This window comes from Hipposideros armiger, unplaced genomic scaffold (genome assembly GCF_001890085.2).
Source record: "Hipposideros armiger isolate ML-2016 unplaced genomic scaffold, ASM189008v1 scaffold_531, whole genome shotgun sequence".
Taxonomy (NCBI): domain Eukaryota; kingdom Metazoa; phylum Chordata; class Mammalia; order Chiroptera; family Hipposideridae; genus Hipposideros; species Hipposideros armiger.
In genome coordinates this window covers 267,947-279,175 of record NW_017731881.1, presented here as the reverse complement: position 1 = coordinate 279,175, position 11,229 = coordinate 267,947, and the positions used below count along the sequence as shown (strand labels likewise).

At 41.9% G+C, this 11,229-nt stretch overlaps 1 protein-coding gene and 1 long non-coding RNA gene across 4 annotated transcripts in view; one reads left to right on the top strand and one right to left on the bottom strand.

Annotated features, from left to right (window-relative positions):
- Positions 1–149: 149 nt before the first annotated feature.
- Positions 150–6,700, bottom strand: LOC109396665 (uncharacterized). The gene is made up of 4 exons (XR_002126883.1): positions 6,615–6,700; positions 6,373–6,504; positions 4,922–4,976; positions 150–253 (listed from the first exon to the last, which is right to left on the bottom strand). It is a non-coding gene; the product is annotated as an uncharacterized LOC109396665 (long non-coding RNA).
- Positions 6,701–6,786: 86 nt separating this feature from the next.
- The window catches only part of GATM (glycine amidinotransferase), a 16,274-nt gene continuing 11,831 nt past the window's right edge, over positions 6,787–11,229 (top strand). Inside the window, exons 1-3 of one of the 3 annotated variants that reach the window (XM_019668682.1) lie at positions 7,008–7,096; positions 7,926–8,100; positions 8,531–8,749. In XM_019668682.1, coding sequence (XP_019524227.1) covers positions 8,023–8,100; positions 8,531–8,749 — 297 coding nt within the window. In that variant the 5' untranslated portion in view covers positions 7,008–7,096; positions 7,926–8,022. The other 2 variants (XM_019668681.1, XM_019668683.1) reach the window with 2 other exon arrangements.

The following is an 11,229-nucleotide window of genomic DNA, read 5'->3' as shown; positions in this document are numbered from 1 at the left end:
GTTAATGGAAAACAGCCTTAAGGCACACAATTACACACGGTTACTAATTTACAGCAGTTTTACTTCTTTGAAAATTCTCAATAAAAACCATGCGCTGACCCAATTCGGGGCTCAGTCTTCTCTGGCTGAGTCCCTTGGTCTCGCTCTTATCTTACTTTTGTCTCTTGTTCTTATTCAATCTGCATCTCTCCTCTCGAGACCCATTTGCCCTTGCCACGCAGGATGTAACAACAACTGAATGCAATGTAGGACCCTGGAACGGAAAAAGGAAATTAGTGGGAAAACTGGTAAAATCTGAATAACGTCTGGAGTTTAGTTAATCATAATGCACAGTGTTAATTCTTTAGTTTGGAAAATGGACCACAGTCATGTAATATAATAACGTTGCGGAAAATTGAAATTGGGTGACAGGTATACAGGGACTCTGTACTATCTTTGTAACTTTTCTATAAATCTAAAACCTACAATGGAGAATAAAAATAAAACTTCCCACAAGTCGTGAAAATAGTTGTAACATATTAAAGTAAGATTTCTCTTCACACACAACTTCCACAAGTGTAGAGGACAGACTTGTATCAAATGCCTATCTATAATACCTGTATTTAACACTTTTCTTGAGGCCTATAGCACCATTTTGCTAAACCTGGAAGTTAAAGGTTTACAGATTTGAATTCCCAGAGCATAAAAATCAAAGTCCATTTTCCTAAAGCTCATTTAATTCTTGAAAAGAACATTGCACTGAGAAGTGATCTCAGCGATGTTTGATGAATTCAGATGGGTCATTTGGCCTTTCTGAGCCATGGTTTTCCCATCTACAAAATGAGGCCCCTTCCAGTTCTAAAATTTTATAAGTATTCCTCTCTCAAATGTTTTAAACATTGTTTGAAGGTGTGGTATCAATTCTGAGGAGCAATATTACCATTTTGATTAGGCAATTCCACAAACATTTATTAAGCAGCAATCACTGTGCTAGGCGTAAATGCTTGCCCTCCAGAGGTCTCCGTCTGGTGAAAGAGACAGACATGCAGACAGGCTGTTACAGCCTTGTCACAAGGGCCCTAAAGGAGGTGCACTGCTGCATAGGGAGGCATGGCTTCACCCTGCCTATAGAGGCTAGGGAAGGCTTTGGACCTAAGAAACTAGGAGGATCATGAAATAGTACCATTTGATCCAGCCAGAGTTGGTGAGCAATCAGTCCTATAGTAATAAACACTTACGCTAATTGGCTGTGTATGAAAATTAGGGATCACTGGATTTTCCCATCCACGAATTTCTGCTGTCAGAAATTTGGTTGTTGCAGAGCTGGGCCAGAAGAGCACAAGTGACTCATATTGTAGATGCGCTCTCTTGGGAATATTGATATGCATGAATTATGTCCCCTGAGGTGACTTAATTGGTGTCACAGAAACAACATAACTTTCTAGAAAAGGCCATGTAGTGCCTGTCGTATTCTGTCATTTCTAAATCAAGCCTTCATTTAAAAAATCCATGCCTCTCAGAGCATTCCATTTCCATCTCACAACTGAACATTTGTGGCTTAGGCCTTGCAATCTTCAGTCTTAGTGTCCAGTTTTGCTTTTAAATTCTGAACACCATGGTAGAAAACTAAAATTTAGGATTCCTAAGCAAAAGTCCAAAATTGGCTCTTCCTTTGACCCTAAGCTTGCAAATTCTGAATAATTCTATTTGCGCAGAGCTTTCTTTAGTGAGGAGACTATGACTGGTGTTGGGGGTGGAGTTTTGCCACTTAAATGAAGGGGTGGGAGAGGGAGGGGGCCCATGATTGCCTTCTCCTGGGATGTTGCCCAAACCAAGCAGGAATACTGGAGAGGGGTACAGAAAACTGGGAGATGTTACGTCTCCACTTCCCAGGGACCAACGAGAGAAGTGCCTTTTTGCTGGAAGCGATAATTCTGGAAAATTCCTCACCAGCAACAAGTGAGACCAGCAGAAGTGAAATAGCAAGCACAGACCTGAGAGAGCTGGGCAACATGCACAACAGACAGAAGCACATTCCCACACTAATCTCCATGCCAGATCACCACGTGTGTGGACATGAGAGGGGCCAGGTGGCTGTGGGAGGTTTTCTCCCAGAGCAGAGCTGCCAGGGAAAACATCTGGGGCAATAAGAAAGTTCTTTCTAGGTATACACAGAGACCTTTAGTTTCTTAAAAAAAATAAATAAATTGGCATTTATGTTTCTTTTTCTGATTCTAAATGTAACAATAGCTCATAGAGAAAACCTCACAAGTTGCAGAGAAGCAGAAAGAAGACTATAAAGAACATCCATTATATCTTTATCCAAAGGTAGTCACTATTCAAATTTTAGTGAGTTTCTTTCCAGGATTTTATATGTACAGATTTTCAACAGAGTTGAGAGAATACTATATGTACAATTTCGTATTCTGTTCTTTTTTTTCTTAATAGCATGACATAAGAATTATCCTAGGTTATTAAAATGCTTTGTAAACATTCTTCTTAGTGGTTGCACATTTTATCCTATGATAAAATTTATTGAACTGACTCTGGGTGGTGAAAACACAATGTGATATATAGATGATGTATTACAGAATTGTACACCTTAAATCTATGTAACTTTATTAACAATTGTCACCCCAATAAACTTTAATTTTAAAAAAACTTATTTATTCTAAATCCTAAATTATTCATTCAGTCAAGAAATACTCATTAAGAAAAATGTATTTATTCACTTAAGAGCCAAATGATGAATGTGTTCTAATTTCTTAACTATTCTCTGTTGTTGGTTATTCAATCGTTGCTTATTTCATAGCATTTTTTCTTTTCTTGGAGGATCTAAGCCAAATATGAAAATAGGGAGTCAGACTGAAGAAGAGGGTTGAAAAAATACTGGGAGCGGAATTTGGGCTGAAAGCATGAGACAAGGAAGAGGGTCCAATTGGAGCTTGCTTTCCTACCACTAAGGCATCCAAAGGATATTTCCCACAAAGCCAGGAGTTATTCATGGGCGAAGGAATCTTTGTGGCACTGACATTTTGTAATGTAATGATGGTGATTCATTAACTGTTGCATCATTTCCGGATTTGACCAGTACACCTTCCTCACTCTTGGGTGCTGACTAGATGTGGCCCACGCCTGGCCAGCACTACCAGTGCTCGCAGCTGTTGGGTTAGGAAAGGGAAGTGCTAGCTTAGCAGGAAATGTGAGGCACGCAGCTTTTTCAGCAGGGTGAGTAGAGCTATTTTAGCCCCTACTAAAAGTCTTCAGGTTGGACTTGAGTAGGGATGAATATGTAGTCTATTTCCAGAACCATCCTAATGGGATAGACCCCTTTGGAGCATCCTGCCCCTTCCTGGTGTTCTCCCTTCATTGACTGTAGTGCAGGGGGCAGCAGCTACCCCTATGCTAGCATAACTTCTCTCGCCTCTGTAGAGTTCTTGATAAAGTGTCTAAGACATTTCTGTGTTTGTTGAAAGGACTCACATCCTATGTTCTGATCTTTCTCTATCTTCGACATTCAGCTATAGCGGAACTCCAGAAATTAAATATGTCAAGACTCACTACCACACCTTCTTTTAGGTACAGTGTTATCCTGAGAAGGGCACTTACCTGATAAACAGCTCCTGGAAGAAACATTCAGAGTTATCCTGAAGGATAATGAGAGCATGTGACACAACATGAAGCTTACAGGAAAGTATCTAATATTAGAAGTAGTTGGACTACATATATACCTTGCATTACACAATAGATATTTCCCTGAGAATTTACGAGACAATCAAGAGGAATAGAAATTAAGGGCACAGAAACCTGGGTTTGAATTTGGCTCTGACAGCTACTTGGCAGCTATTTGACTCTGGACAATTTATTTAACCTCTCTAAGGCTCAGCTTCTTCCCCTACATGAGATTATTATTAGAATGCTTCATTACAGATGAGTAAAGGAGATAATGTATATGAAGTTATCTGTATCTGGCACATGGGAGGTACTCAGTAAATGGTAAGCTATTATTTTTAAGCAGAGTGGAAGTGATTTTAAAATTAATTAAATCAGCAAATATTAATTGAGGACTATTAGGGGCAGTGTGATAGACTCCCCCCCCTCACCCTCCCCCCACACACATATATACTTTATCTTTTATGGAAACTGAATTTTTCTATATGCATTCATTTATATTAAAATGATAACTTTACCTTTTTCAACACAGTAGATTTGTTACACTATCTACTAACTTCTAAACAAGTCTCAAAGGCTCCTCCAAAAGATAGGAATATCAGTGATAATGTCTCTTACGAGCCCATTACTTAATTCTTCAAGAGTGAATTGTGTTCACTACTTATTTATCTATTCTAAAAGAGAAATTTCTTCTCAATCATTTAACTCTGAGGTTACCTTTCATAATTTTTTAAAGATACAGGGTGTTTTTAACCTCAGAGTCCTATGCAAAGTATTTAAAGAAGTATTCTTCCTTTGTATTTTTACACAACTATTAATTTTGCCTCACTTGAAAGAAGGATGTTAGTTCCTATAAATGATGTCCTATAAATGGGCATCAGTTCCTCCCTAAATAAAGGTATTTCAACTTGCACCTCTCCTAAGACTGGGGTGACCCAAAGAAGACATACAAATAGCCCATAAGCACATGAAAAGATTATAAACATAATTAGTCATTAGGGAAATGCAAATTAAAACCACAGTGATATACCACGTCACACCCACTAGGATGGATATAATAAAAAAGATGGACATACAAGTGTCGGCGAGGATGTGGGAAAATTGCAGCTCTCACACATTGCTGTGGGAATGTAAAATGGTGCAGCCACTTTGGAAAACAGTTTGCCAGTTCCTCAGAATGTTAAACATGGAATTACCATATGATGCAGCAATTCCACCCCTAGGTATATATCCACAAAAAATGAAAACATACATCCACACAAAAACTAACCTATTGCCAATGAGGGCGAAGAAGCCAAGAGTTCACAGTCTATACTCCATTTTATCTGAAAAATAAAAAGCAGCAATTAAAGACCAAGGAGTTACCAGGTATCACCCTCGATACTTTGCAGAGTTGGCCCAGTATTAGACAAATAAACCAGTCTGGAAGACTCATGCTTCCAATTGATGAGATCAATCTAAAAATTGCTACAGAATTTTTTCAAGAGCAAAAAATAAATAATAAATAAATGAGCAAGGAAAAGGGGGTGAGGGAAGTGCTTTTGATTTGCTTTTATAGCATTAAGACTGGTTTGGATGAATCTATTCACACACTTTCCCCTAGATTCCAAGAGATAACGGTATGTTCTATGGCTATAATAAGAGTTTTTCTTTATGTAAAACTTGATACCTTGGCCTCATTATTTCCAGGCCTCCCAATTCTTACATCTGCAAAATTAAATTATTGTCTTTAATAAGCAGCAAGAGGTGTCCTCAGATCTCAGACAGAAATGGTATAATGTTGATACCATTTGTTATGTGTACTTACTGTACCCTGCAATTCTTTTATTAAGGAGGGGCACATCTCTGGCCACCCGGCATACACTGAAAGAATTAGACCTTAGAGGTGGCTTCATTTAATTGTTGGGAGAAGGTACTTTGTAAACTTTGAGAAATGTTAGGGATTTCCCAAAGACTTCAATGGAAAGGTGAAGGAATTAGGTTACAGGTCAGACAGCAAGCCAGTAACAGAGCCAACATATGAACCTAGACTTACGGTCTCCTTTCCCCCTATTATCACATTTGGCCTCCTTAGAGCTGATAAAATATTACCTCATATTCGTCTAGCTCTAATGCCACATCAAGTTCTGCAAATACACTCTCTCCTTTTGGCCCCTCAACAACACTGTGTGCTAGGGACAATAAATGCAATTGTTCTCCCATAGAGAATAAGAAGGTTGCCGCTCAAGAAGACACACGATAGTCTGTAACAGAGTCAAGACTAGAACCCAGTTCTCCCAACTTCCTCCGCATGGATCTTTCTACTATGCCATCCTGTTTGGTGCCATTTTCCACTGAACTTTGGAAAACAAGTTTGAGACACCAGAATTAAAAAGACAACTCATTAAAAATACATATTTTGTAGGTACAAAAATGAAATACTCAAAATCCCTCTGCCCCCTCTCCTGCTGGGAACTTAAACGTTAAACTGAGTTTTCTAGTTTTGCACAAATCCACAGCAATGAACACTTTGCACTGTTAAGGGAGCTACTTTTCTAACAAATGCATCGTAATCAAATTGAAACAAAAATTTAAACACATGAAATAGAAGGGAAGAAACTGTGTGTAGTCCTCCCCTACTCCTGGTCCACATTTGTCTCTATTTTCATGACTGAGTTTCTCAAGCCAGGGGCACATGGCCAACGACTATTTGAAATGGCAAGTATTCCAAAGAACACCTACCTAACAGATTAGTGGGTGGAAAGCGCAGCGCCCGGGGGGCAGTGGATGATCTGAATTCCAGACTGAGTCCTCTCCAGTCTCAATCCCGGAGTTGCCCTAAGCAGCCACCTAAACTTTAGGTGCTTTCGTTTACTGCAATATGAGGGGACTGGGTCATTGCACACAGAAGAATTTAAACGTGTAATTGTATTCACGCTTTGCATACTTAAATCCATAAATGTAAATCAAAAACCGTTGCATACACTATTAAATTTACTTCGTCAGAAGTCGCGTCCTCCTCCCCTTCCCTAAAACACTCCTGGGCCTCCTTCGGTGGATCTGGGCGGGGCTTGTCCCAGCGCAGCAGAAGTCAGTCCGTGGATCGACTGGCTATAAAATTGGGAGGCCCCGGAGACTTGACCCTGAGCCCCCGGCCGTCCCTAACCGTTCCTAATTCCGGGAGGCCCCGCGCACCGGCCTGCGCTCCCCGGGCCCCGCCACCTGTTCTGGGCAGCCAATGGGCGCTCGGGGGGGGGGCGACCCGGGCGGAGCGAGACTACAAAAGGCGTGGACCGAGCGGCGGAACACCCCGCTGCGGGCGCACTCTCGGGAGGTCGGACAGACGCGGCCCAGCGCCAGGACCATTCGGCTCGGGGATCCAGTCGGGCGCGGGGCGATGCTGCGGGTGCGGTGTCTGCGCGGTGGGAGCCGCGGCGCCGAGGCGGTGCACTATATCGGGTCTCGGGTGCGTGCGCCGCCAGCCTTGTCCCCTCGCTTTCCTCAGCCAGCATTGCCTGACCACGTCCCTTCTAGTCTCTCCCTTGGAAGCTCGGCTTCAAGAGCCTCTGCTGGCTGCCGGGAGATTAGTGGTATCCCCGTTGGGGCCACACCCCGTGGGTACAGCTGCTCTCTGCGCGTTGTGGACCGCGGTGGCCGTTAGCTCAGGGGGTGCCACCCTCCCCTGCCGGACCTCGTTTCGCTCTCCACGGATCTTGCGTCCCGGAGTGAAGGGGTGGGACGACAAGTAACACCTTTCAGTAAACGGGTGGTGTTATTGTGGTTCATTGTATTGGGTGGGCGTAGAGTTGGGCAAGCGTGTGGCGTGGATGGACGAGAAAAAGAGGCAAAATGTGAATCCGGGGACGGAGAGAAGGAGCAAGCAGGCCCACTCCCAAGTGTAACATGGAGTCCTGAGTTGCCAGAGGAGTTGGAGCGAGTTCGGTCTGTACCCAGAGTTTCTGCCTGGTCCCCGCCCTCGGCTTCCCTGCGAGCACGAGCCTGCAGACCCTCCCTAGCTCCTAAAACAGAAACAGCAGGGCAATTTGGCTCCCCCAGCAAATGGTTCCAGAACAGCTGTCATTCTCCCCACCCTGTCATCCCCTCCTGTCTCCTTCCTAAGGCTTTTAACAGAGTCGGATAGAGATTCGGGGACTTGAGATTGGCTCTGTGGGTGAGGGACGCTCCCTGCTCTAGATTTTTATAGGCCCTGCATTTTCAAAAGGCTGTTTTGAAGCTCTTAGGTCACCTTTCCGGTTGTTTAAATTTGTGCCTGGGTTACTCCTTATCTTGGCTAGGGGACTGTGGACCATCTGTAAAATGGAGCAGATGGTACTTGGTCATTCTCAGAACTGAAGTGCCAAAGAATGTGAAGTGTGTGTCAGCGATGAAAAAATGTTCGATTTGAAGCTGATTATGCTGAAAGATAAGGTCCTTTACATATTTTCAGTTGGGAAAAAAAGTCTAATATTGGTAACCTTTGTTTGATACTGAAGGGGAACGGAGATATGGAGCAGCTTTCCATGGTTTCCTGGGAAGAGGGTGGGTGACCCATCACCTGCAGACGTGTTGCTTAAAGTTTGATTAAAGTTTGTTTGCAGAAAACCATTCTGAGATATAAATGGGGGGTGTAAGGTCTTTGGGGACAAAATCTTCTAAGGGGTTTTAAAGAGTTATGCCAATTAGCATATCATATCAGAAGATAATGCATAAATAAATAGAAAGGTAAAACTCACCTGTAACCCCACTACCCACCTATAAACTAACATCTTGGTTTACACTCTCCAGAAGGATTTTAAATGTCTCACTATGTTATCCTGGGTTTTCATCCCACCTCTATTTTCCCCTCCCCGCTGAAGTACTGCATAGGACTACACAATAATATTTTCTTTGTTCTTGGAAGCTTGGAAGAACCTTAACAGGATGGGTGCAGCGAACTTTCCAAAGCACCCAGGCAGCTACGGCTTCCTCCCGCAATTCCTGTGCAGCTGATGACAAGGCCACTGATCCTCTGCCCAAGGACTGCCCTGTCTCCTCATACAATGAATGGGACCCCTTAGAGGAAGTGATAGTGGGCAGAGCAGAAAACGCCTGTGTTCCGCCATTCACCGTGGAAGTGAAGGTAAAGCAAGGGTGTTCACATGTCTGAAGGGTTCACACCTCACCTTCTGCCTCGGCTCTCACTCACTCCTGTAACCGCTTTCACTTTAGCTTACTCCAGAAGCCCCAAATCCAGTGGTTGATTTTAAGTTATCTTACTTGGCATCTCTGCAGTATTCTACACCAATGATAACTCCTTCCTTTGGGTTCTGAGAGACTCCTTTCTGGAGATAATAGTTCTCTAGCTGTTCCTCACATCTTCCTTCACTGTCTGTGGTGTTGGAGTTGAATAGAATTTCACTTTTGGCCCTCTTCTATTAGCTGTTCTCAAAGCTTCACATCCCACCTCCACTCTGGTCCAGATTTCTCTCCTGAACTCTGTCCAGATCTACATGTCAAACTCCTCACTGCATATTGCCACAGGACCTCAAACTTGGCACATCTTGAAGTCAACTGCCAGTCACTGCTAAACTGAACTGTCTTCATTTTTTCCTTTCAATTTTTGGCATTCCCATTTATTCAAGCTGAAACACCAAAGAACCATCTTTGATTTCTATTTCAGTCGCATCCTCCACATCCATTCACCAAGATCTAACAAAGCCTTGTGTCAAAATGAGCCTTGCCTCCAGGCCTCTGCTGCTGCCTTAGGACAAGGGTCTCCTGCCTGGACTATTGTAGTTAATGCCTAACGGGTCTCCCCCATTTGCTCTTCTTTCCATACCACCTTCCAAAATTTGATCATGTTACTCATCCTGCTCTTATCACTCCTCTATTTTCCACTATCGCCCCCCCACCCTGGAATTTATCCATGAGGATAAAGTCCTCATGGTATTCAAGATCCTTCACAATCTGGCTCTTGTCTGCCTTTTCAGGAACCCCCCCCCACCCCCTCATTTCACCCACTGACTCACTTAGAGATGTGTTAGTGTGGCAGGCTAGCAGATATTCATTCCTGTTTAGATCTCTCTCACCTCTAATATCTCACCTTGGTTTTCAGCAGACTTTGTAAGAAAACCATATAAGCAGCCAAACTAGACTACGCTCTATTCCCCAAACGAGCCTCATGCCTACCTAGGTCTCTTCCACCCATCTTGCTGCACTCCTCTTACTACCACTTGGTTCCAATGGCACCTTCCACAAGGCCTTAGAGGACTTCCCTGTATTAAGTAATACTTCTCTTTTTAAAACTCCTAGTATTCTTCATCTATAATATTCTGTGGCCAGGGCCTCCATGGGTTGGTGTTCAAGTTGTGTACTGCATAAGGATCGCATACCTACAGGACTGCCATCAACATTGTAGACACAGCCTAAGCTTCCATTAATAATGGGTTACAAATATATCTTCACTGCACTTAAGTGCTTCTTGAATATTTACATTTGTATTTATATGTGGATTGAGGAAATAAGTTGTTACATGATTGTCATCAGCATCAGAAAGGTTGCCTACCTTGTAGCAGGGTTCCAGAGGTATTAGCACAAAATAACTTAGCCTTTAGAGAGATACGATGTCACACAGAAACAAAGACTAATACCAAGTATCTTATGCCAACCAACTGGCAAGGCAATTAAAATGAAGTGCCAAGAGAACTAAGGAAAAAGCAATAACCAAGTGCTGAATAGGTAGGAAGTCTTCTCAAAGAAAATGATTCTTGAGTTAAACCTTGTAGACAGAATAATAGAAAAAGTAATAACTTCTAATTGTTCTGAAACTCCCTTTGGTTCTGGTATTTGAAATTTGATGAACAGATTAATTTATATGTTATCCACATGTTTTAAAAGGCATGATCTTTTTTAAGTCTTTTCTTGGAAAGATGTCCCATCCCCTACCCATTTAAATTGGGTAAAATTAAATTTCAAATTCAGGCAATAGTTTATCCTCCTACTTGGCTTTAAAATCATTGATTTTTATGCTATGTGATCTTATAGAATCAGAATTCTCAGACATTATTTTGAGTTTTTTGTTCCTTGACTTATAACTTTAGACATTGTAATTTCATGGACTTGTGGGAAGTGTATCATGCTGAAGTCAGGAGCTCAGGGTTGAATTAGGTATTTGATAAAACTTGTTAGCTAGTTGCAGTTAATAAGCTCTTTGACCTTGTGCAAGATTTCACAAATTTCTGGGCCTCGGTAAAATAAAGATATTAAAAAGTTTGCTATCTACCTAATAAGATTAAATATGTAGGTAAAAGTTTACATGTTAAGTATTTTAAAGGACAAAACCATAACTCATAGTTGTATGGGCCCAGTTTGTTAATTACATTAAAAGGTACATTGGGGATGTAATGGTTGCAGATAATAGTAGCATTAGCAGTATTGATTTCATTTGTTTGTCTGGTTATTTCTGCTTTATGCCACATATATACTAAACTAGATATTGAGGGAGAGGAGAGTAATTCTAAGACATGCATGGCCCCTAGAAGGCAAGGCCTTACCTTGTAGTTGAAGGAAAATGACACAGATGTATTAATCAGTTTTGGGAACAATGAAAGCTAAAACAAT